This window comes from Planococcus citri, chromosome 5 (assembly GCF_950023065.1).
Source record: "Planococcus citri chromosome 5, ihPlaCitr1.1, whole genome shotgun sequence".
Classification (NCBI taxonomy): Eukaryota; Metazoa; Arthropoda; class Insecta; order Hemiptera; family Pseudococcidae; genus Planococcus; species Planococcus citri.
This window is the reverse complement of record NC_088681.1, coordinates 40,851,738-40,878,564: the sequence shown is the minus strand read 5'-3', so window position 1 is coordinate 40,878,564 and position 26,827 is coordinate 40,851,738. Positions and strand designations below refer to the sequence as shown.

The 26,827-nt window shown below is 34.6% G+C and overlaps 1 protein-coding gene across 2 annotated transcripts in view; it reads right to left on the bottom strand.

The window, feature by feature from the left end:
- Nrx-1 (Neurexin 1) overlaps positions 1 to 26,827 on the bottom strand; it is a 154,469-nt gene that overhangs the window by 56,654 nt on the left and 70,988 nt on the right. For both annotated transcript variants that reach the window (XM_065368954.1, XM_065368955.1), the window contains exon 2: positions 23,408 to 23,567. In XM_065368954.1, the coding sequence (XP_065225026.1) occupies positions 23,408 to 23,567 (160 nt within the window). The remainder of the gene's footprint in view (positions 1 to 23,407; positions 23,568 to 26,827) is intronic.

Below are 26,827 nucleotides of genomic sequence, written 5' to 3'. Positions count from 1 at the left end.
CTGGGCAGCCTAGCATGAAATTCTAGGAGTGTCATTCTAAAGTGAATTTTTGACCAACTCGTAAATTCTAGAAAATGTGACTTTTCAGAACTTTGGGGAAAAAATGTTTAATTCTTCATCGTTAAGTATAGCTGACTTTCAAAAACTTGAAAGAAATTTGATCAATATTCAGAATGAATCATTTTACAATATTTTGTCTCACTCTAAGAACGTGAAGAAAATTTCGACAAATTCTTGTCATCTTTGTATCACACTTTTTTTTCTTGATGATGATGGTAAACTTACCTACTCGTATTTCTAAAATTTACACTGATATTGTAACTTTTAAAAACTTGAAAAAAATCACTAAAAAATTTATGACTTTTTGAAATTATGTCAAACTTTTAAAAATTACTTATTGATGATTTCTCAGGTTTTCGAGGACTTTTCTGTTCACTTGGATTTCTAGACCTAAGCATTGAATTAAAGTCAACATTTAAATACTTTTAAAAGCTTGAAAAAAAATCAATGAAGTATAAAATTTTATAAAACTTTCAAGAATGACTTTCTGAATCGTTCAATTCCATCACATTATGTCAGACTTTTAAAGACATGAGAATGAAAATTGATCCATACCTAACACCTAGCCAATAGTTAGAGGATACCTACCTGATTTTTAAAGATTTTGTCTGACTTTTAAGAACATGGAAAAAATTGCAATGAATTCTGGACATTACATCCGAATTTTGACCCTTCTAGACTGATTCAAAAATTCGCAGGGGACTCCAAAAAAAAATCAAATTGAGATTTTTTCGAGTCTGGTGATCATATATATAGACCCATTGACATGTTGCTGTAAAAAAAATGATTTTATTCAAAAATTTGATTTTTTACTTTTTTTGAAATTTACAAATTGATTAAAATTTCTCCTTTGAACTGTTTCTGCTAGGATTTTGCAAAAACTACTTGAAACGATTTAGAGGTGACCAATAAGCACTGACTAAACTTGTAGATGCCAAAGTTCATTTTTGGCCCTTCGAGAGCAATTTTAAATTCCTGGAGAAATGTGAAAACTTTCTGGAGGCTCCAAAAAGGTCAAATTGAGATTGTTTTCGAATCGGGTAATCATGTGAGCACGCCAGACGATACCTTTTTAAAAACTGTTCGTTGTATACCTTTGTTGAAAATTTGATTTTTTTTTCATTTTTTTCCCTGGAATTTATCTACCATAATTGGTCAAAAATTCACTTTTGAAATCGCATTCCTTTAAAACAGCCGAGAGGATACCCAATAAACAATGATCAAAGTTATAGGTGCTTAAGTTCAAGTTTAGCCCCTCCAAAGCAATTTGAAATTTTTGGAGAAAATAGAAAAATTGATGGAGGCTCCAGACTGCTCCAAATCCAGTAGTTGTTGATGTATGGTCGTGTGGGAGTTGAATTGAAATAATTTTTCACATAAGTTCATTCGACTCAAAAAAAAAATTATATTTTATTAAAAAGTTTAAAAATCACTCTTGAAAAACCATTTTTTCAATTTTTTTGGATTTTCAAAAATTCTTCAAAAAAAAAAGAACTCCATAACCTGAAATTTTGGTTCCCTATCCTTAAAAGGCGAGTTTCACCCTAGAAGTGGGTGAGGCTATTCTCAAAATATACTTTTTGCATTTTTCTTCAAAAATATGGCCCCTGCGAGGAAAATGGTCATAAACAAACGTCTTGCTCCACATAAAATTTGCAACAAATAATGTTCGTATGTTTTTTCATGTGGGACGAATGGTTATGCAGATAGACGTCCTTGAATGTTGTGATTGGACTAAAATCACCAGGAAAGATGAGAAAAAACTGAGTATTCCGACACATTTTCTTTAAAATCACACAATTCTAAAATCTATTCAGGCTTGATAGGATTTTTTTTGGATTTCGCCCTCTATTTCAGGTACTTACTTATTTCCCTCGTAATTCAATTAAATTTGAAAAAAAATCAATTTGACCTCGGATTTCAAGGGGTATTTCAGCTTACTCAATTAGTTATACCTATACCAAGAAAAATCGGAAATTTTTATTAGTTTTCAATCTCATCAAATTACGTTCAATTATTATAACGAACAAGGTAAATACCACAAATGCCTACCCACTCACAAAAGCGTGAATAATCAAACTTTGAAAACTCAATAACGATATTTGAACTCTGAGAGAAAAGAAACACACTTTCATCTGCCATTTTAAAAATTAAATAAAGTGCAACGGCCGAAAATTTCAGCAAAAATTTCGTTAAAAAGAATTTTCAAGTATAAAAAAGTTTTTAAAGGTGGCAAAAGTTTTCCAAGTAGGGCTAAAATTCCGCTTATTTGACTGGAGGAAAAATTGCGCCCACGTTTGTCTGAATTTTACCGATAAATTGTTTAATAACTCGACTCGAATAGGTAGGTAGATAGCCTTGAACAAAGGGGAATAATTTTTCTAATACCTACAGAAAGATTTCGGCCGAAAGGCGAAAACAACCAACACTCCTGGATGAATTATGTATTCACCACGTTGAACCCGCATTAATTATTCTATTAAGTTTGAAAAATCTTGCTCATTAGATGGCCGATGTAAATTTTTGATTTAACAAAAAACATAGCACGATGAGGCGAAGACGAGTAAAATGCACCGAGAGTCGAACGAAAACTATGTACGAGTATACTATAATGGCTTATGAAATTTTTATTTCTAATTTTACTAGCTCACGTGTACGTACTAGACATCGACATTTGTACATGTACGAGCGAATATGCTCGTTCATAAATGTACTTATACGTAAAGATAGGTATGCTCGTAAGTATGAAATGCCTATACCTACTTCGTATAAAAATATGTGGCAAGAATTTAAAACGAGTTTTTCAAAATTACGTGTAAATACGAAACGTGGTAATATTTCCATAAAGCTTGTATCACAAAAAGGTGAAATCTTTTTGTGGTAGGTATAGATACGAGTTATAAGTTTCGTATACCTACGTTCATCTTCGACATTTTTGACTCTTGCTTACGATAATTTCATAATTCATTGGACAAAAATTCAAATCAACGTTTCAAATAAGTACCTACGTATAATTTCTAAAAAAAAAAAAAAAAAAGACCCAAGTAAGTAAGTATAGGAAATGAAATAATTTTTTTCGATTTACCCAGCAACGCTTTACAAAAGTGTAATTTCCGCCTTGTAGATGTCGAATTGAGAGTGCATTGTGACGAGAAATTTTAATGAATAGGCGTCGATGTGCGTGAAAACGTTTCCAAATGCAATTCCTGCTTTTCATGTTTCGTCCGCCCGAAAAAGCTTTCACGAAGCGAATTTTCGACTTTACAAACTTGCCAACTTCGGCTGGCTGAAGAAAGCGAGCAAACGAGCGTTTCGTAATAACCATTTTAAAGCTTTTCCAATCTTTTCTCGTTAACATTTTTAATACTTTTTTAAACGATATCGGTGTAACTTTTTGAATATTCCGAAAACGCTTTATTTTCCGCAGATAATTAGCTAAACGAACCGAACTCTCGGTTTTGTTCAACTTTCGCAGACGGAATAATATTGCCATTTTGCGAGCAAACAATCGACGAGAAAATCGTTCGAATGAATTTAATAATTTTTTTTTTACTTCAAACACGCCGCGTGTAAAAAATAAACGAGAATTTCATTTTCTGCTATCGTAAAATCGAGAAGAAAAAAATGTTTTGTCGAAGCGTCGCCGTCGTCATGGTCTAAAATACTATTTAAATTTTACTCTTCACGTCGTCGTTGTCTCGACGATATTACAAAGAGTAAATTGAACATTGAGTGGGGAATACGCTCGAAATTTGAGTCTATGTATATCAGTGATGGGTAAATTAAAGACGAAGAAAAAACAAGTCAAATCTGAACAACGTTGGCTGAGCTGAATTTCATTATTGTTGTCATAGATACCGTTCTTGAACATCTTAAACATAGGTGTGCTGAAATGCTTTTTTTTTCATGAGACTTATTCAATTTTAACTTGGACGAAAAATAAAGCTGAGTTCTCCGACTTTGTAATTTTTTTTAGGCCCCCTTGCTTCTTGGTATTCGTCTTTAAACGTAGAATAATTCGATTGGGGTGATCTTTATTTTTAAGTGTTTCTTTTTTATGCTGCCACCTCCTGAAGTAAGGAACCAAACCCTCTGAAGTTGTTTAGTTTTACGAGAAAATAATTCCCTATTTTTTTTATTCCACTCTGGGTCGAAAAAAGGTAGTCCATAAAACCCTCAAATTTGAAAAAAGTGAAAATGCAATTTAAAAAAAGTTGTTGTTAAAAATTTTCAATTTTTGTTACAGAATTCTTTTAAACAGTCTTTTTTTAAAGAAAAAACTCTTTGGTCCTCCGAGCAATTTTGGTCCTCCGAGCAACGTTGGTCCTCCGAATAACGTCGGTCCTTCTGTAAAGAGATCCTCGCAATTGAAATAATGAAATAAAATAGTTGATAAAAATTTTCCATTTCCACTATTTAAGAGAAAGAATCTCTTTCAGTTCTTCAAGATTCATTTTGGTTCCTTTGTATTGAGCCCCAAATAGTTTTAAAAATACCTCCAAAAAAGTAAAAAAACAGAAATTTTTGGCTTTGAAAGACGTGTAGAGATCAAATATCCTTCTAACTTCCAAATTTTGAAAAAAAAATCAAGGAAGTGTGGAGTCACATATCGATTAAAAATTTTTCGAAGATGCTGAATACAAATATCGGTTCATTTTTTGGATTTCAGCCCTCGCTGTCTCCCGGCCCCTTACTCGTTGAAAATTGAACCAAATTCAAATCAAACAAGATTTTGATTTTCAATATTTAGAAGAAAAATTCAAGAAATATATTTTCAAATTGTTATAGTTGTTTTAATTTATAATTTCTGAGTATTAAACTACCAAATTGAAAGAAAAATGAAAAATTGTGTTGAAATCTGCTACCAATTTTTATCCTGATGAAAAACATTTTGCTCCTAATGTAAATTTCAAATCGTTCAAAAATATGGTTCTGAAAACTGCAGCCAGAATCACATTAACGCATTCAACTTTGATTTACAAATTGGCAACAAATAGGCAGAGAAAAAGCAGACAAGTATCTCTGGAGACCCTTGTATCACGAGTTAACGGTTCTACAATGCCAACTCTCTCAATCTAGATTCAATTCGAACACGTTTGGAAAGTTGAATTGACCAGTCGACCTTGCACCTTGTCCTTGGTTTCGAATTATTTTTCCATCTAGTTGCATTCGAACTTTATGACCATTCAGTGGCCTTATGAAGGAGAAGGCAAATTTCGCCCACATCCATAATACTTGGACTTTGCTGTGTTTTGGTATTACGTTGAAATAATTAAATAACTCGTTGGTCGTATTGATTTGTAATTTTATATATGTACTTGAACATGAAATTGTACGTTATGAAGTGGCACATACATTTATACAAATAGGTACAATCATATTTCTATGGGGAAATATTATACGATTGCCTTTTGCCATTGGGACTCTGGGGTTACCTATTTTCTTGGTTCTGCGGTAAAGTTTTGACTGTTCAAATGCAAACACATCGAAATTACAACCAATAGCAACCGAGTAATACTACACAACCGAAGAAGGGTAATGAAATAATATTCTTGTTTGTACAATCGGTCACATTTGCCAACTATGTCAATCATTTGTATTTGAAATTTCCATTTCGCATCGTGTAGTGGTTTTTATCGATATTAATATTAATCGTGAAGGTATAAATTCAGCAGACATCGAGAAGGTAAATTTATTATTAAGTATGCGTGCGGTACGATGAGGAAAATCCGCCTATACAAATCGACTCGTTGTAGCTGAAAATGGAGTCTGGCCTACGAAGCAGGGTACGATTGTGGTACAGGTGTAGTGTAGAATATCTTTTTATATGATTATTAGCTTCTCGAGGATCTTTCTTACATTCAGATGGGAATTAAGTTTTTATTTCAAAGAAAAATGAAGTAAAATTTTCATAAAGCTGGGGGTTTTCCTTACTTCTATATTCTGACTATAAACAGAAACGAAGCAATTCTCTTCTACACGTTCGTCGATACTCTGGTAAAATGCTTTTCCTATAATACGAATTTGTTTTTTTTCTCTCTCTCTCTCTTTTTCTTCACTCATTTATTTTATTCGTATTCTTTCCTTTAGCTTTGTCTATCTATATACTTCGATAATATAGAATGGCTGTATTGTATCTAGATACGAATAATGCAGCAATGAGATAGTATATAAAATGTAAAATCTCTCGTGTTTATGCTGTCGAGTAATTTTCCCTTCACGATAACATACAAATGATTTGAAAAAAATTGATCAATCATTTTACTCATATAGATAGGAATCTAGGAACCTAACTCGAGCGAATAGAAGTCGAAGTCGAACTATATTTTCCGGTATTATTATAAAGAGACAATTTCTCGACAATGCTTCCCTTAAACGAGCGTTATCCGAGTAGGAAATAGTCAACGACCTATTACCTGCAGTGAAATTTGACGCTATTCAATTTCTCTCCCTGGATCCGACGAAGCCCACGCACTTGATGACTTTGATGTCTCCACTAAAACCAGGCTTATAATTCTCTTAATCAGGTGTAACGCCTACGTAAATAATTCATTTTCCCGAATTCTTTCTATAATTGACATCAAACGATAACGTTACTTTATAACTGCCTGCTGGTTTATTACGGATTTAAAACACTATAGAGTTGCGGTTCTTGTTCTGAAAATTTTTAGCTTCAGGCGCGTAAGGCATGTACGAGATTTAGCCTTTTTTTTCCTACCTCGAAAATATTTATAACTTGGATGTCAGATTTTTGAAAGCTTTTCGAATAATTGGAGTGATTTTTTGCGCGGATATAAGTTTTTTTTAGCGGTTAAAAATACGTCTACCTACATACGTCTGGATGTTAGGAGAAAGGTGGGCGAGTTTGGAAGTATATCGAGATGGAAATATGTATAGTACCTGTAGCGTGGGTGATGTTTCAAAATTCTAGACGTATTGGAAAGATTTATTTTTGGCTCAGAGTAAGGCAGGATGAGAAAAAAAAAGGGTGATTCTCGAGTGTTGAATAATGATTTCAGTTATGTGTGATATATTTGTCTCGTCAGTTCAAGTTCAGCGAATAAAATTGGTTTGAAAATAAGGTTATATTTTATTGGAATGAGGAATAACCACGAAATTTCGAAAAGTCTACATTTATGAGCAGAGAATGAAATACTAAAATAAGTAGGTTAGGAAAAAAATAATAATTTTCAAGAAATCGACTAGATATACCTACTAGGTAGTAATGGAGAGGCATCAACTCCTCAAGTGAGATGCACAAAATTTACCAATTTAAAACAGCAACAGTTGGTTCTGCAAATATGTATTTTACAAAAAATAATGAAAACACCCTACATTTTGCAAAATAGAGCTAAAAAGGTATTTCCAGGTAAGATAGGCGAAATGACCATGTTCTCAGATTTGAGAAATTATGATGGATTATTGTTGGGTACCTCCAAAATAAATTTTCAAGCAGAATCCCCCCCCCCCCCATTTCTTAACTTTTGTCAAAATTGTCAACAAAGCACTGTTTTTGGCTATAATTGTCACAAAAAATACATTTTCTTTTGACGTTATCAAAAAAATCCTACCCAATATTTTTTGTAAAAATGAACAAAAAACCTTGTTGTTGGCCAAGATTTTTAAAAATTCTTATTTGTGCCAAATTCTTCAAACATCTTGACTTTTTGTAAAAATTGACAAAAAGATGTAAAGGGGCCCCATTGAGGGAAAATCTGTCCATATACTGAAAAAGACGCCAAAACTAGCTGGTTTATTAACGTATTCTGGATAATGCATGACAAAGCGCTGTTCAGAAAGTGGATTGGTGCAACAAAAAAAATATGCTAAAAAATACGCTACAGATGCTATGTGAATATTTTGTAGCATAATTTTCTCGCATAAGGCCACAGCGCTTTGGTGTGTTTCTTCACGCTGGAAGAAATCAATTACAAAATATGCCTACTATCGCGTTTTTTGGGGTATTCTTTCACGTATTTGCTAAATAACACGTCGTCGTCTTAATACGCAAAGTGGCCAACTCCATTTTTGTAAATTGTTCAGGAAATGCAAAAAACAGCGTTATCAACTATTGATGGGTGTTACATAATTAAGGTTATTTATTAAAGTAAAAAAAATCTGCTAAAAAATTTTTTCACTTGACACATTTTAAGCCACTTTGAGTGGAGTTAGATATTTTTCCCCACTTCAAACACGGATACTACACAAGTGAATTCACCTGAGGTAATTTTCAATGTCTGAAGTTATTTACGAAGTGTTCACCTTTCAGATGGTGTTCATAACTCATTTTCATGTAACGTAAAAATGAAACTGTTTCACGTAGCTAAATACCAGGGTTGGGTATCTACGCGTAGAATAACCTATTCTACATTTTGGTGTAGAATGCGTAAAATTTGATGTAGAATGTGTAAAATGCGTAGAATAGGCGTAGAATGCGTAGAATGTGTAAAATATGATGTAAAATGCGTAGAATGCGACAAAATCACCCATCTGAAAGCCAAAAATATTGTTTATTTATCAAAAATGTGATTTGAAAAATGAAAATTCAACTATTTTGTTCAGCAAATTAAATTGGAAATGTGAATTTGGAATTTCTTCTTTTTGATTATGTAACCTGATTATAAAATAAATAATGGAAAAAATGAAAAAATAAAGTTTTTCGAAAAAAAAATTGTCTGCACATTTACCTATTTTACGCGTATTCTACGCATTCTACACATTCTACGCATTCTACGCATTTTACATTTTTTCCAGGCTATTCTACATGTGCTATTCTACGCGTAGAATGTCCATGTATTCTACATGGTGTATTCTACGGCACAACCCTGCTAAATACATAGTAGTGGTCTGCACGGGCCTGTCCAAAAGCCCGCGGGCCGAGCCCGATAAAAGTCTGGTCGGGTTGGGCCGGGCTTGTCGGGCTTGTTGGGCTTGTCGGGCTTTCTCGGGCTTGGGTTTCAGTACTAACTGGTACTCAACACATGCGCTGTGAGTACTCGTAAATAAAGAAGTGTAGCACCATGGTCACGTCACAACAATGCCTATTGTTGGGAAAACCATCTCGTCGCATCACGCCAACGTTGCAACAAAATTTATCGGAGGTGTTGAAAAATTATTGTTGGGTCAGGCTCGGGCCTGTCGGGCTTGTTTTGGGCTTTCGGGTCGGGTCCGGCTTTTTGCCCGAGTACTCGGGCCGGGTAGGGTAAGCCCGCGGGCTTGCCTGACCCGCGCAGACCACTAATACATAGTGTGTTATCCTTTAGCGGAGTTAAATAATTTTCCCGACTTCAACCACAGATAATGGACGAATGGGCCTGCATAGGCGTGTTTTTAAGGTTTCAACTTATGAATTAAGGCTATTCTCTACCCTCCTGTTATCAGTAAAATTTTGATGAAAACTATGAACTTCGGCCGGGGATTGTGGGAAAACTATTGGACGGATTTTCGTGGGGTTTGATTTATTTTATTCAGAAAACATTCAAAAGCGAGGGTATGTCGAGATATTTTTGATTTATGTCATTTTGTGGTTGTCATTGGGAATTGAATGGAGGTACTACTGATGCTCAGATCTCCGTTGGAAAAGCTAAATTAGAAAATATGGCTACATACCCTCGCTTTCAATGATAAAGTATTAGCATTGGTGAAAAAAAATTGAAAGAATTTTGAAAATTCACGGAGAAATCCCAGTCTGAAGTTTAGATGGGAGCGGGTCGCGGGACATAAGTACGACTAAATTTGTTCACTCGATTACACGCAATCTTATGAACGAACGATGAAAATAACGAACAAATCGGCTTCATATTTCGAACGTTTTCACTAGGGGTAGAGAATAGCCTTAAGTGAAGAAAAATTTGATGACGCTCTTAACTCATTTTGGCCAAAAATTGGAGTTAGCCACTTTGTGTATTAAGATGACGACGAGTAAATGCAGTATTTTACGTGAATGTTTTAGCATAGTATAGAAATATTTGCACTTATTCCACCACATGTCCCAAAGGTCAGGTAAGTAGGAAAGTTGCTCTCCAACTCAGAGACCCGCGTTCACTCCCCCGGATGTTTTTTGCCAGAATTGCCTACAACCTACAAAGTTCTGTTTTTGCCTAAATTATCAAAAAAATCTCGTTTATTTCAAAATTGTAAAGAAGTTCATTTTTTGTCAAATCTATAACAAACTCCCTAACTTTTGCAAAAATTGCCAAAGAAATCTCTTGCTTTTTGCCAAAATGTACAAAAAATCCTGTTGCAAAAATTGGCAAAAATTCTTGCTTTTGGCAAAATTATCTATCCTAAAAAGTCCTTTTTTTGAGCTTTTTTCATAGTTACTTGTACCAAAAAAAAACTGTTTCTTATTTTGTTTTACGGGGTGATTTTGAAGAATGTCCACTTTTTGACTCTTTGGACTGCTTTTGAAAAAAATTCAAAAAACTCTGCACCCACCTAATTTGTTCAAAACACATTCTGGCACTATCTCTCTTCATTACTTCCAAACGTACCTATATATAGTAAATTTCAAATACGATAATTCGATGTGGGATTTCAACTCGAATACAATCTTGAAACGAATAAAATCGATCATCGTTGAACGCGAATAATCGTGATTTTAATGTAGAACGAAATCGATTCCAAAACGATTGTTGAAAAGGCGGAAATATAAAGTTTACTGTTTGTTTGGAAAATGATCGTCGGTCGTTTCATTTTATTATCTCGGTATTCGCATAAAATAAAAGGGTGAATTGCCTTAGAAATTGGATTTCTTTTTTATATTGATTGGGAACTCTCTTAAGAAAAGGGTCAACAAAATGTTGAAAATTTTAACCACGTCCAACCTACACGTTGCGATATACCACCACATCCACCTCTGACCGACGATTAAAACCGCCTTTAAAAGTTAAATATTAATTAAAACTAATCGAAGCGAGCGAAATTAATTACCGGCAGATTGTTGAGGATAATTTTTAAACAGGCATTTTCTTAGGCCCATATTTCACGTCTAAATAAACACTTCCCTCGTCCGCTGCCACCTACACTCGATCGTATTCCGCTATCGGCGCGTTAAACAATTCACTTACAACGAGTATACCGTAATTAAACTCTGGTGTTAGAGAATTGCCATCAAACAAAAAGGCAGCGAGGAAAAAACACAACAAGCTGTACAATTATAATTAAAATAGCGGCTCGGCCGAGTCGAGCCCGGCCCAGACACTATACTACGAGTATATATACGATGCACTTTTCTTAATGGCATTTTCTAATTAACTTTTTAGTTTTTGTAATAATTAAACGAGATGCATAATTGTATTAAATCGTAATTCCGCGTTGCTGCGTCGGATTTGTTCATTAAGCGCAGTCGACCACACACACACTGGCACACTTACACACAGATTTCCGTCAATTTAAGACTCTCGCAACTCGCGTCGACTTTAAAGCCCTTATAAACTGTAAAGCACACAGCGAAAATCGGGATGAAGAAGATTTCCCAGCATTCATTACACGCCACAGCCGACGAGTAAAGAAAGTCGAAGATTAATTTGATTTTTAACGTGAACGTTCGAGAAAAAGAAAATACGCTAGTTTGAGGATTATAGTTTTTATAGCTAAAGATGGCCGAATCGCTCCTTTTTCTACATTTCTTCGTCTCTTTTCTCAATTATTGGAATCGTTTTAATGGTTCATCTTAAGCATCGTAACGTCTCGAGGCTGAGTTTTCCTTTTTTCAAAAGAAATATTACGAATTACAGATGTTCCTATCGGTTACGTTTAAAAAATGTATTTATTTTCTACGATTCGATTACTCAATCTGGTGATTTGTATTCCCTCTTTTCTGCCAGTTTCATTGATGCGAACGAGCTTTCAAGCGAGGTACTTTTTTACAATGATGAAAATTAAATATATACAGATTTATTTGATGAAGTATAATAAATCTTCCTCGTTGATGAAGGGAAACTGATCTTTGAAGAATTATTATTTTTTTCCGGATTATTTTGCAAGAGTCGTATTATTCAAATACGAAAAAAAAATTATGTCTGATCAGATAAAATTCGAATATTCCACGGATCCAATTTGATCTGATTAGATCTATAATCAGAATTGATCAGATCGAAGTTTCGATGAGAATAAAACTGCTTGCTCAGATCAGATCTGTAAATTCCCTGGACCAAGATTGGATAAAAAAATTAAAATAAAAAAATATCATCTTTTATAATTTATTTCAGCCTAGTAAAAACAAGAAGTTTTGATGATAAGGGAACCAAAAGGAACCGATTCCTGAAAAGGGTTTTGATGGTTCATCTTATTAAAATCTTGTTCTGGTTCTTGTGAGGGTGATTTGTTCCTCAAAAACTCAATTGGTTCTAAATTTTCTTCAAAATCATTTTATTTGGTGTTTTTTTTTCGGATTTTTCTTTTCTAAATTTTTAAACCGTTCTGATGGTTCTGGTTACCCTTTCAGCTGACCAAAAAAAAGGTATGGCGGTGGTTCCAAATGGTGGTTGTTCCGAAGAGTTTTCATCCCTGATTTCAAATATTCATTGCGATACCCCCTCCCCCTCCCCCACAAAAAAAAACTGAATTTAGCAGCACCATAAAAACTTTTGGAATCAATATACATAGAAACACTCCATCATTTCATTCAACATAAAAAAATTCTTACATTACCTCACAAAATTCTTTATCACTTGAATTGGAACTAAAATTCTAAATCGCCGCCAAAAGCTTTACGATCCTAGTTCGCGAGCACAAAAAATTCATTCCAAATCACCATGAAAAAAATCAATTCAAAATCACTACAAAAAATTCATCTCAAATTAATATAAAAACACTCACTCGCCACAAAAAAAGTTATTTGAAATGAAAAAAATTCCACTCAAAATCTTAAAAGAAAAATTCCTTCACTGCTGCATTGAAAATCAAATTTTAGAATCATCTCCAAAAACGTTATCCTATATCACTATTTAAAAATATACCTATCATGTATCACCATAAAAAAATTTGATTCAATATCACAACAAAAAAATTATTTACAGTCGTCACAAAGAACTCTATTCAGATTGATAACGAAATAAATCATTCAAATTCGCTCCGAAAAAAAAAATCGTTTAAAATCACAACAAAAAGATACATTCAAAATCAAAATACTGGATTCGAAGAAATATTCAGTAAGTAAAAAAAAAAAAACCAAAATGTTAGAAAAAAATGAACAGAATATTTTTCCAAAAATAATAAGATATTGCTAATGTAAAAACTTTTTCAAAAGTATATTAATCCAAAGTAAGCTACGAAATTAATTTATCACTTTGCAAGTTTATACTGGTGCACCTGGCATTTAATTTTCATTTATATAAAAAGATAACATTATAAATACAAACTTTTACGTGCCCTTATTCAAGGTTCAGCGAGTATTGCTCAATTGTCTAAAAATCAGAACTCTCTGCTAACGTTAATTAAATCGAACGGATAAATTATTCAGCGACGTTATTCTTATACGATTTTACCGCCGGTATTACGATAAATATTTACATAAAACTAATAAATTTTATTGATTACTCATTCGCTTTTCTTAATATCGTCGTGTATGGAATTTAATTCGACGACGACGACGACGATGGTTTCACCCTTTTTTAATTTTCATGGTCGTCGCGTTATAGAGTTTAGGCTCTAAGGTCATTTCTATACTGACGAATGAAGCAGTCGTGTGGTTTTCGTTAAGCTTTAATTTTATGATTAAATTTCGGCCGAGGATAAAATTTTTCCACTGTCTGAAAAATATAAGCGAGAAGACTGATCGATGCTGGGTACGTATGTTTCGTAAACATTTTCACGTAACTTGGGTGTTGTTCTCACGAGGGAAAATTTTTGAAAATTTGGGGTAAACATGTGGAAATTTTCCAAAGGTAAAGATATAGGCAGTATAAGATGGCAGCCAAGGACACCTTTTGAGAAAGTTAAGTTGTCATTGCGATCAGCTGTTTTGTAGAATATTCAAGCCATTTTTCGTCTTTTTCGAAGTTTTGTCACAGAATTCTTCGCTCTGTAAATTCGACTGGTGACCTTACTTATTAAATTTTAATCTGAAAATTTTCCACTGGGAAAATATTTTGACAAATTTCAAAAATAACTTTTCAGTATTTTTTATTCGGCTGGAAATTTATAAAATGATTGAAAATTCTTTCACAGTTCCACTCGTGCACAAAAAAATATACACCTAATCTAAAAAATTCTCCACGACCTAAAAACCTCCAACCAGGATAAATTTAAACAACGAAAATTGCGAATTTCCAGACACAAGTGCCCTAAAGTTGACAATCGCAACCACTTCCTCATACAAAAGTATAAATTTTTTACCCAAATGTAGTTCTTATTTACCTACTACACCTTTAAAGTGCCCAAACTCGTATATATGGCATTCTAAAGGGTAAAGGCTTCGTCGAGATTATAATTCAAAAGCACGCAGGCAGGAAAACTCCACTTGGCCGGAAAAACGAAGGTATATTTGGGAAAACTAGGCGGTAGATTTGGTGCCTTGATTTACGTTTAGGTGGTTCGATATTGGCGGCCATTAAAAACTTCGTATAACTTTATTCATTCCCGCGAAGAAATTTCACCGTGTACGATCGCAGCATATAAAATTCACTTTGGCAATGACATTTTTGAAATGAGAATTTTTTTCCACCGCGTTTCTTTTTTACATACTTATAGGCAGATAGGTTTTTCTTATACAAGTCGATAGCTATTACCGAGTTGTATGTATGTGTACTGTGTAGAGAGATACTTGAATCCGACAACGAGACACGACGATTCGAACATGTATCTGCATGATCCTTTAATATTGTACTCAGCCAAGGTTTCCTTATTTTTAACTTTTTTCTCTCTCTCTTTTACAAATACGTCATAATTTACGTTTATATAAAGTGTAAGGTTTAAAGGACGTACTAATTTCTCAAATCTTATCTATACGAACGAAGGAAGTTTTGAATTCACAACTTCATTATAGTTAAGTTAATCGAACACCGCAGCGATAATTCGGACCAGGAATTACAAGTATTTCAAAATACGTTTCCGATTCGATTGATAATTAAAATTCTAAAAAGAATTAAAGTGTTGGCGCATAAAATTAACATGGTAAGTAAGTATTGTACCTACTACTACGTTATTCGACGAGATGAGCCAAACGAATTCAATGTAAACTTTCACGAAACAGTGACGTTGTTAACTTGTTTTCGCTGATTTAATCGATAGGTATAACTTTGGAAAAGTTGAAACTTTTTAATGGCACACGCTCGGTGCGTTTAATTGACCGGCAGTTAAAGTTTCGTACGTATTCGCTTATGCATGTAACTGAACCAAAGGTATATCGTAACTCGTGTACCGTGAAATCTCCATGATCACGTTTCCATTTACATACATCTACACGAGTACCTCGACTATACCTATGTAATATGTAGATGTAGGTAGAGGTACCTATATATCTGCAGAGTTCGTTGGGATTCTGATGTGTTGAAATATTACACACGTATACGAATTTAATGTCGTGGAAAAATATTATAAATCGGAGCGATGAGGGGTAATAAATAGGAAAATTTTATTTGTCGAGGATATTGCTCGCACGCGGTTCAGCATCGTGAATTTTGATGAGCGAGTGGTTTCGAAATTTTCGACGTTTATACCTATGTTTTTTCCTCTGGCTACGGGAGGACGAAATTGCGACGGAAATTTGCTCAAAATGACCCAAATGTGGTATGATTTGTAATAAGCTAGATACCTATGCAATTTTCGATAATGGAAGTAGGTGTTTGGGTAAAGAAAAGGAATATTGCATATGTGATCGCGACATGTTGGAGAATTTAAGGAGATCAAAAAAGATTCTATTTTATAATTTTTGCTCGACTTTGAATTGAATTTAGGGAGAAACCAAGCATCCTACGGAAAAAATGAAGACAAGAAAAATTATAGTGAATAAAATATTCCACCTGTAGAGTGTGATTGTCGAACATGTTATTTTTATGCATTTTGCACTTTTCTCTGTGGATTATTTTTTGTTTTTGAAATGAAATCATCGTTTTCCATCAAACCATTCTGACAAGAGAACGTCGTCAACTTGTCAATTCCAACTTGGCTGGCATTTGGCACACTGAAACAGCAGGATGTCCTTTATTTTTGCCAAGTCATTTTCCCTGACTTTTCCAGGTTCTCCAGACCATTTTTTCCCATTTTCTATGCTTACTGCATACTTTAATTAAACGAAGAAGTTTTAACGGGTGTCGCGGATTTGCGATCATAATTATTTGGCTATGTTTTTGTTGTATTTAAACTTCGTGAATTCAGTTATTGTATTCGGCTACGATATCCGTTATCTGAAGTAATCCAAAGTATTTGTTATTGTTGTCATTGAAAAATAAATAGAGTTACGAAAAGGTACGTTTTTGAAGCGATTAGAAATTAATCGCCCTATTTGTTATATCCTTTTTCGTTATGGGAAGGCCCCACATGGTTGAAAGAGATGGAAGTCGCTTGGCCAAAGGCAATGAATTTACAATTTGAATCAGAACCTGAACCTGAACCAGAACCAGTACTTATCTCCAATAATACAGCTGTAATTTAGCCTCCATTTAAAATCGATTGTACTCAATTTAAAACCCTCAACTATCTACATGATGCAACGTTAAGCTATATGAAAAATGTCATTTCGAATAATATTGTTCAGAAAACCGAAGAAGCTTTCAACCAGTGGATTATACATATATATCCAAAACAAAAATTATCCTGATATTTCTCAACCTAATGCACTTAGTTTAAAGCGTGATTCTCAAAATATTATAAGTTGTCATGGACGCTTGGTTGAATCATGTCGATAATGCAAAGTTTCTAATACTTCTACCTGAGAAAAAATTCTTCACTCATTTACTAATTGATAACTATCATGTCGGCGTTTCGCATACTCTTTCTGAATTGAGAAAAAATTTCTGGACTCCGAAAGGCAGATCAACTGTGTACTATGTTCTAAAAAAAATGTGCTAACTGCAAATACTACGATGGTGGTCCTTATAAATATCCGGCAATTCCTCCGTTACCTGAATTTCGTGTAAATCAAAGCAGTCCATTTTCCACATCAGTGATAACTCAGTCCAGAAAAAAGTATTTGTTAGTATTTTTGTTTGTATGATAACGCGTGCGATTCATTTAGAACTTTTAGAGAATATGACAACTCAAGAATTCCTTCTCGCTTTTCGTAATTTTATAGCGTTATGCACAATTCCAAAATTCACGATATGTGATAACACGCCACAATTTAAAATAAACAAATCACCTTTTGAAAATCTTTGGCAACAAATAATTTTTGATGATGATGTATTAGATTTTTGTAAAATAATTCGATAGAATGGAATTCCTGCTGGAGGCTCCAGATCGTCTCGAAAATGGTCGCAATCAATTTGAGAGGTCGACTTTAATATCCAAATTAAATTTCACGTTTTTTTTATCTCGTGGTTTACCATTTTTATTGGAAAAATTTTGTTTGTAAACGGGCCATTTCAGCCATTTTCAAAAATTCGCCAAAATTCAAAAAATCAACTTCGGCAGCTGAATGAGCCTTTCAGTCAAATCGGAGGTGACAAATTGACAAGGTTCCCATGTAAGTAAAATTAGCTGCAATTTTTTCGATGCCTATTTTCAACTAAGAAACTATTTTTTGTTTTAATATAATGTTTTTTTTTCAAATTTCTCGAAAATTTTTCAAATTTTTACCTTTTTTTTCTATTATTAAAAAAAATGATGTTTTTTATTTTAAAATTTGGGCTAGTTCTTCGGGTATTTTTTAATTATTGTGCAAAAACTTGGACTTAATCCGAAAGATTTCTATTCATTATTCCAGGATTTATTCAATAAAAATGGTTCCATTTTTGCCCTATAATTGCTCTCGATTAGAAGCCCATCTGCTAAATTTTTAAAATGCATAGGTTGCAATTTTTGTCTTATTTTTGTTGGTCAAAAACATATTTCATGAGCATAAAAATCACATTCTTGATGATATAATTTTTACATAAAATAAGGTACTTAAAACACCTAAACAACCCTCGACATCCATTTTCATTACAGGTTCCCATTTTTATTTTTGAACAAATTCAATATTTTTTCTTCGTGAGTTTGAAAAGAAAAATTGAAACTTTGAAACTTTGGTGAACATTTTTAAATGGCAAATAAATGGTACCATGTTCCTGAAGGAAGACTTCACTTTTTCCGCCTGCACATCCTTGTACAAATATACTACGCGTAAGTATGATGCATTCAAAGATATTATTATTCGTAACATTTTGAAATTTTTTTTTTTTGATTTTTACATAAATGACTTGAAAATAAGTACCTATAAAGTCGTGGAGTTTGTTGTATACTTACGCTTCGAAGTATACGCTATAATAATTTACGAAAACTCAGATTGTTAGAAAGATATTAGTATAGATACTTTTTAAGCTGCGTGTATACGAGTATGGTATGTGAAGCGAACTTGGCCCGAGGAATCTAAAGTAATTTGAATAATGGATTACCGTTTGGTTTTTATATGAAGTTTGAGAAATCGCGTACAGTTTATACAAATAAGGAAAACTTAGGCGAGTATACATATAGTAGGTATATATAAGAGTACGACGAGCTAAGTTATGATATTCCATCTTATGTATCTTGTTTTCGCTTTGATTTTCATTCGTGTTATATACACACCCGAAAACTTCTCAATAGCGTATATAATTATTCGCCAGCAAAAGCAAAAGTTGTTGTACGAGATTTTTATCCTTCACAAAGCATTCTCGTTGCTGCGAAAATTTCTATAATGAAGCTCCGACGAGTCAAAATAATAAATGCAACGAATACTCGCTCGTAGGTATAACTATCTGGTAAAATGATGGGGGAAAAAAATCTCAAAACGTTTAAAAGCTTCGGAGTGAACAACACTTAAAAAATACAATTTACATTGTCACCTTTTCCTCCTTTCGTTTTTTTTTATTATTTTTATTTCGCTTAATTGATGCACTTTTTAAAGTATTTTTACCGGCGAAGCTGCCGGTTGAGTGTTTAAAATAGGCGTGCTACGACCATATAATATTTTTTAACATCAACGAGAACGTGACATTATTATAGAGAATAACGTAACAGAGTACACAAACGTACATATATACGAGCATACGAAAGACCTTCGTGATATTTCTTATTAAATCACCACCTAACGTCATATTTTCATTGTGTAAGTCCAGCCCGAATGTAAAAAAAGGAATAATAATCCCAAGTATTCGCCTCGGTGTATTCAAATTATCGCTATACACTTTTACCTACAATTTCGTATACGTAAAGGTTTTAATTTTAATGTACAAGACCGCGAGCGTTGACAACAAACTAGGAAAGTACTTGGGGATTTTTTTTTTTTTTAGATGGTGAAAAAAAGAAAAGCTTTTATTCGTTTTTATCTCGGTTCACTGTGTGGAATTCCTCGTTCGACGGAACACTAAATATTCGCCGTGAATAGATTAATTAAAGGAGATGATTTTTAAAAGCGTTGTACAAAGAAGAGCTTTCGAGTTGGTCTAATTTATTTGTCGACTTGTTTCGGGCTAATGTTTTCCTCTTCTAGTATGAACTTTGAATAAATATTTTAATAGCGAACTTTGGCACGCGTTTAGAATAAAAAACAAACACCTCGTTGTTTTTGTCTTTTTCTGTACTATTTTTTTGTGTCATGCTTTGATTTTGAAGCAATTGTTTTTACAGTGTTCGGGGTTTGATTTTTGAATGTGTGCACAGGTAAGTACTTGAACAAAAAATAAAAAATGTTATTTTATGATGGCTGCGTACAAAACTAAAGAGGCGAAGCTTATTTGAAAATTCAGCAAGTTTCGATTTAAGCTCACTCATTTACAAAACATTGCACATATTATGTACCTGAATGACTTCAAAAAAAAATTATACGAAAATTCTCTCACATATGTTCAACTTAGTTACTTATTTCAATTTTTTCGAAATATTGGAAAGAAATTGATGAAAATGGATTTAGATTTGATTTACCACTCAGTCGTTCCTCGAATCCATATAAATTGGAAAAAAGGTGCAACTATGAACTAACGAGTCGAATCTGAAAAATCAAACTCAACGTCTTCAAATTGATGGGGAATTCTTAAAAGGCAGGACCAGGCAGACTGGCAGAGGACCTTGGGAAGCTAGACAGGTACACAATACACATACAACTTTGATGGAGTAGACACAAACGACCTTGAGAGGTCAGACAGATGGGTCACTGACCTTTAGAAGTCAGACAGTTGACGAGTGAATGACCTTGCAAGACCAGACAGGTGGAGAGACGACCTATAGGGAAGCGAACTCGACAGACCAATGACCTTGAGAGGCCAGATGGTCGAGTCAATGACCTTTAGAGACCAGACAGGCGACCGTGTGAGGCTAGATAAGTAGGTCAATGACCGAGAGAAGCTTGACAGACAGGTCAATGACCTTGAGAGGCCCGACAGGCGGACAGACGACCATGAGAGGCTAGACAGTTAGGACAATCACGATAAGAAGCCAGACAGACGGGTCAATGACCTTGAAAGACCAGGGAAGGCGGAGAGACGACCTATAGGGAAACGAACTAGACAGACCAATGACGTTCAGAGGCCAGATGGTCGAGTCAATGACCTTTAGAGACCAGACAGGCGACCGTGAGAGGCTAGACAGGTAGGTCAATGACCGGGAGAAGCTCGACTGGCAGGTCAATGACCTTGAGAGACCAGACATGCGGAGAGACGACCTATAGGAAAGCCAACTAGACAAGTCAATGACCTTGAGGGATCAAATGAGCGGGTCAATGACCTTTAGAGGTCAAATGGGCGGATCAATGACCTTTAGAGACCCGACTGTTGGCTATGAGAGGCTAGACAGGTAGGTCAATGACCGATAGAAGACTGACAGACGGGTCAATGACCTTGAGAGGATAGACATGCGGACAGACGACCATAAGATGCTATACAGGTACAGGTAGGTCAATGACCTTAAGAACCGAGATACCAAGGGAAGCTTGACAGACAGTCAATGACTTTAAGAGGCCAAACAGGCATACATACGACTTTGAGAGGCCACACCGACGGGTCAATGACCTTTAGAGGTTGAACAAGAAGACAGACGATCTTGAGAAGTCGAACAGACGGGTCAGTAACCTTGGAAAGCTTAATCGTCCTCCTATCTAATACCCCATACCTCACATGGGACTTGAATTGGAAACAGTCGAGAGCACAGTAAAAATCGAATTGAAAATGTAAGACTATTTTTCACTCAATTTTCATTCTTTGTCGACTCCGCCAACACTTTAAATTCCCAAGCCGTATCTTTTTGACCGTCTGACCCGGGCGCAGTTTTCAAACACTTTGACTTTTGCTATCAATTTTCAACTAATACAAAAGAACTTGTAAAATGTGATCTTTTGTTCGACAAAAAAAATGCCAGCAAAAAACTTGCTGCCTACTTTTCTGCGACTATGTTACATCTCGTAGGCAGAAAACAAGTGTAGACGTTATCGCCCACTTGGACACTTTTTGTTTAATGAAAAGCTAGTTCATTTTGAAAGAAACCACGTCGTAGGGTAAAAATTACCCCTTTTGAGCGATATTATATTATTATACGTAGTTGTGCCAGACATTGTAAAAGTTCCATCATTCAGATCAGGTGTTCGTCGATAATACGAAAAGTTTTCCGACTGAAACGACCTAAAAATACTAAAGTAATTGATGAAAAGGAAAAAAATCCGCTGTAAGTTGCGAAACATGTTGCCAAAAATTACGCCAGTAGGTACTTCTAAATCGAGTTGAAATTTTTCTACACCGAAATCGAAACTTTTTTACCTTTCTCTTTCAGTCGCTGTTGCCCTTTTTTTATTCGTGGAATAAAAAACTAATTTATAGTTGATCCAAACCCATAAATAATTTCCGAACCGAATCATTTACGGAGCTTTATGCTACAACATTTGCTATTATATCGATTACAATTACAAAATTACGAAACTATTTCGATATTCGAGTATTCATTATAGGGTACGGTCGCGAAGGAGACCTCTCTCTCTCTTTCTCGTTGAATTTTCTTACAATATATTAAATTTAATGCGACATATTCGCTCATAAATGTCACCTCGTATAAATCGTGCTTAATGCTATAGAGAGAAATGCTTATTGTTGGAATCCCCGATGCAGGCGTTTTCATAATATGAAAGTATACAAAAGACATCACCTTGTTAATATTTCACGTGGAAATTTTTCATTTGAAAATACGAGTTGGGAAATTTTTCCCCGCAGAATTGCAGTCGAGTTATAAATACTCTTACTCGCGTAATTTAAAACAACAAAATGAAGTTAAATTTCGCAAAACTTTGCATTTACTGTTTTTAATACCGCGGTGTTTTATTTTTTAATTTTATTACATCGCAGCGTTTCCATTCTCCTCTCGTCGAATGCGCTTTCATCTTGACAAACAGAAAAATAAAAAAAAAAGAGAAAAGGAGAAATATTGTGTAGATTATTCTAAGCGAATTTTTTTCCTTTCGATTAAATAATTCATGTTTGCGCCATCGTTAAATGTAAATGAACGCGGTAGCGTGCATCAGAACTATTATAATTTACCAGAATGGTTCTTTTTGTCGGCAATTTTTACCACGAGAATTTTAAATACGTTTGAGTTACTGGCTAAATTAATAGAGGAATTTTAAATTGAAATTTCTTCCCTGTTTTTTGAGTTATTATTGCGGTCGTGTTATGATGATACTCGTCCGAATAATTTCATTTTCCGGATGAGCGAAGAAGCGGATGAAGTTTTTTTTTTCTCTACAAAGAAATGACTGGACGATATAATTAAAGTGGAATTTTAAATTTGACGTGAAATTTGTACAGAACAAAGCAACATCTCGACCCACTCAAATTGGGATTCTTTTGAGGGGAAATTCGTCAATGGATTAAGATGAAAACATCAAAGTAAGTTTGAGAAAAAAATCATCTATTAAACACACTCTGGTACCTATCCTGTAATTTACAGGTTAAGCAATAACTTTTCATCGGCTCAGAATAGTTTGCCTAAGTTTACGCTAGAAAACTTTACCCCTGCACCAACACCCTGTACACGTAGATAAAATATGTATAGCAATCTGTTGGTTAAATTATGATGGTATTTCCCAACATGTCACATAACGACGAATTGAGATTCATTCTCGCATATTAAATCGTGTCACAAATGTTTTAATTAAGTTTCATATTCAAAGAACCTGAACCATACGAGTATAGGTACTGTAAGAGTCCCTTCACCATATACCGACCGAGTAAACATTCTGTTTACTTACCTTTTTCACAAAATAGGCCTTCGTATTCCAAATTATGGCAATCGCAAGTCGGTCCGTTGTTAGTTGAAATACATATACCTCCATTTTTACACGGATCTTCGGTCTCACAGATATCTTCTGCGCTACCAGGTATCTTTGTATCGAATCCTTGTACGACTCTCTGTAACACAACAGAAAATACTCATATTAAGTTTGAATTTTATACCATATATACGGATACCTACAATATTTATTCAAAAATTAAAGACAATTTTTTTAACAAATGATTTATCGCAACATCATAGGTAGGCTACACACAACACGGATACGCATACGAGCCACCATAAGTATAAGAAACCGCGTCAATACCCTGGGGAAGAATCCCAAAATGAGCGGAACGTCACCTCTCATCTCTGAGCTATATATCACAATTAAATGTGGCTTTATCCTCCAGGTGTTCTTTTAACAAAATCACTTTCTTCTTATACGTTTTATATACGAGTTCGAGTAGTACCAGCAGCGGTATACTAAAAGACGAACTTCGAGTCCAATACTCCGTTTATCCACGTCACACCTCGACTATATTTAACCGATAATGTGAAATTGCCAGTGATGGATATATTGCAAAGAAAAATACCACTTGACAGTTGAGAGCTGAATTTTACGGATGAGATTTTTCAAACTGTCGTTTAAGTAGGTTGTAATTCGAATTAAAAATTCGTTAGCAGTGTTCTTTTTTCAATTTCGTTTTGTGTTTCGTACATATTCGCACGTCAACAAAAACAATGAAAAATAAAACGAGGAAAAATTTATATCGGAGAAGGTACTTCAATCATAAATTATTATTACCGATAATAATTTCAACTTCAACTTCAAAATTTTGAATGAAAAATGCTGGACTGTATCAGCCATTTTTACATTTTTCATTTTATTTCATTTCATCTTCTTATTTTTGCAAATCTTACAATTGTTATCCAATTATAGATCCTTTGTGAGTTCAATTCCTCCAATTATAGATCCTTTTTGAGTCCTTCCCCTAAAAATATCCAAAATCGAAGAAAAAGAAACCGTCACGTAATACGGACATTATCACTCGATAATTTGCATAAATTTACTCACACAACGGACTTCAAACATTACATAATAGTATTCGATTCGATATAGCAATTCTAAAAGGTTTCCTTCCTCTATACGAATTTGCTTTGAATTTCGCTCATATTTCGTGTACGGTATTTGGCAATAATACTCTATTTGTCAAAGGGTGTACCGAGAATTCATCACCCTTGTACATAACGTATCAATACTTAAAGACGCGTAAACATAACTACTATATGACGAAGCGAAACACTAATTCCGGTATTGAAACGATATATTAATGGAGCCGGCGTATTCACATCGAATGCTAGATACACAAGAGTTGGCAGTTTTCTCCCCTTTTATATTTTGCCAATAAATACAACACAATGAAAGGGAGCGAACTGGAATCTGCGACGAATGCGCCATGTCAACAAGATTTTATTCATTCGCTTTGATTTTTTTCTCCAACTGTGGAAAGTTGCCTCTTTATGGGCTTTTGGAACTCGAACGAGTAGCGCAAACTTGTAAATTTTAGCTGTACGGGGTGTTTTCATTCGAAATAGTCGATAATTCGTCGGGTAATACAGTAACCGAAACTACAGTGCATACATCCTTACACATTGGAGATAGAATGATGAGTTATAAAACTATAGTTTGAGTTATTGAGAAGATTTAACTCAATTTGATTAAATTTTAGTTTCTTTTCCTTTCTTGGAAAAAAATATTTCGCGATCCAGTTCCATTTCTCATGTTTTTGGTTCAATTGTATTTTCTTGTTGTTGTTTTGAATTTGTTTTCAAATACTGTTTTTCTTTTCTATCTTTTAGTTTTTCGTATAGGCTATACCGGACGAACCCTATGCCCTAGTAAATATCTGATGACAGTAATCCGATAGAGAATTAAAATCTCTACAATTTTGTTTGCATACAATTTTTGCTGGGATGCTCTGTTTTTGAACTACATGTCTGCAAAGTCTATAACCTGTTCCGAGTTCCCTCAAATTGGGGTAACTCCAAATAATTTATATTAGATTCCACTGAGCAAAAGCTACTATGACAATCCTGCTCAAATTTTCAGGTTGAAAACCCTTATGGGAACAAAATAATACAGAAAAAATTTGAGCCATATTGGTTCATTTGTAAGAGAGTATCAGTTGATCGAAGTTGAAATAGTGAAAACCCCGTTTGAACTTACCCCGGTGCACCTTACCTATTAATATGCAGGTACCTACTTAACAACTTCCAATTACAGGGTGCCCAGAAATATCGAGCACCCCAAAGAAAGTCTTTCATTAAAAATATAGGTTGGCAACGTGAAATAGATGCATATGATTGGTGGAATGTTATCTCTCCAGTCCAACAACCAATCATGTGCTATCATTATTATCATTCACTGTGACCAACCAAAGTACAATTTTGGTAGAAAACTTTTTAGGGGTGCTCGATATTTCTGGGCACCCTGTAGAATAAAAGTAGGTACGTACTAATGCATTTGTACCAGCAGGCTTGTTGGACCTGACCAAAAAACTGGACCACTGACTGTGACCAGATCCAAAAATGCCCACAAGACCAAGAGAACACTGCTCCTACTGTGTTTGTCTCAACCACTGGTCCTAATTTGGGTCTGAACACACCCACTGATTCAAACAGTGTCGGTCTCACTCTCAATCGCAGGTCCTTTATTGAGTCTGAAAGCACCCACTGATTAAAAATTCTGATTGTTTGATTTTTTGTTGTTTTTTTTTAAATTTTGGAAATATTGAATTTGAAACACCCACTGTGTTTGTCTTAGCCACAGATCCTTACATGGGTGTGAAAATACCCACTGATTTAAACAGTGTCTGTCTCAACCACAGGTCCTTACTTGGGTCTGAACACAACCACTGATTCAAACACTTCCTGTCTCAACCACACGTCCTTACTTGGGTCTGAGCACACCCACTGATTTAAATAGTGTCTGTCTCAACCACTGCATTACCTTAATGTCAAATACATGTAAGTATGTCCACAAAAAAAAATCATCTTTTTGTGTCAGTGATAAGACTCTGGGATGCCCTGAATTGAAAAATTTGCATCTGAGTGCAGTTAAAGTAAACCACGGAAGATGCAGGAAGCTGACCGATGTTCAATCAGAATTCAGAACTCAATGAACCCTTTTGAGCATATCCAAACCTTATGAGTGATCCATAAAATAGCACTTTTTTTGTATGGACATACACGGATTTGGCATTAAGGTAACGACTGGTCCTTACTTGGGTCTGAACACACCCACTGACTTGAGTGGTGTCTGTCACAACCATAGGTCCATACTTGGGTCTGAAAACACCCACTGATTGAAACAGTGTCTGACTCAACCACTGGTGTT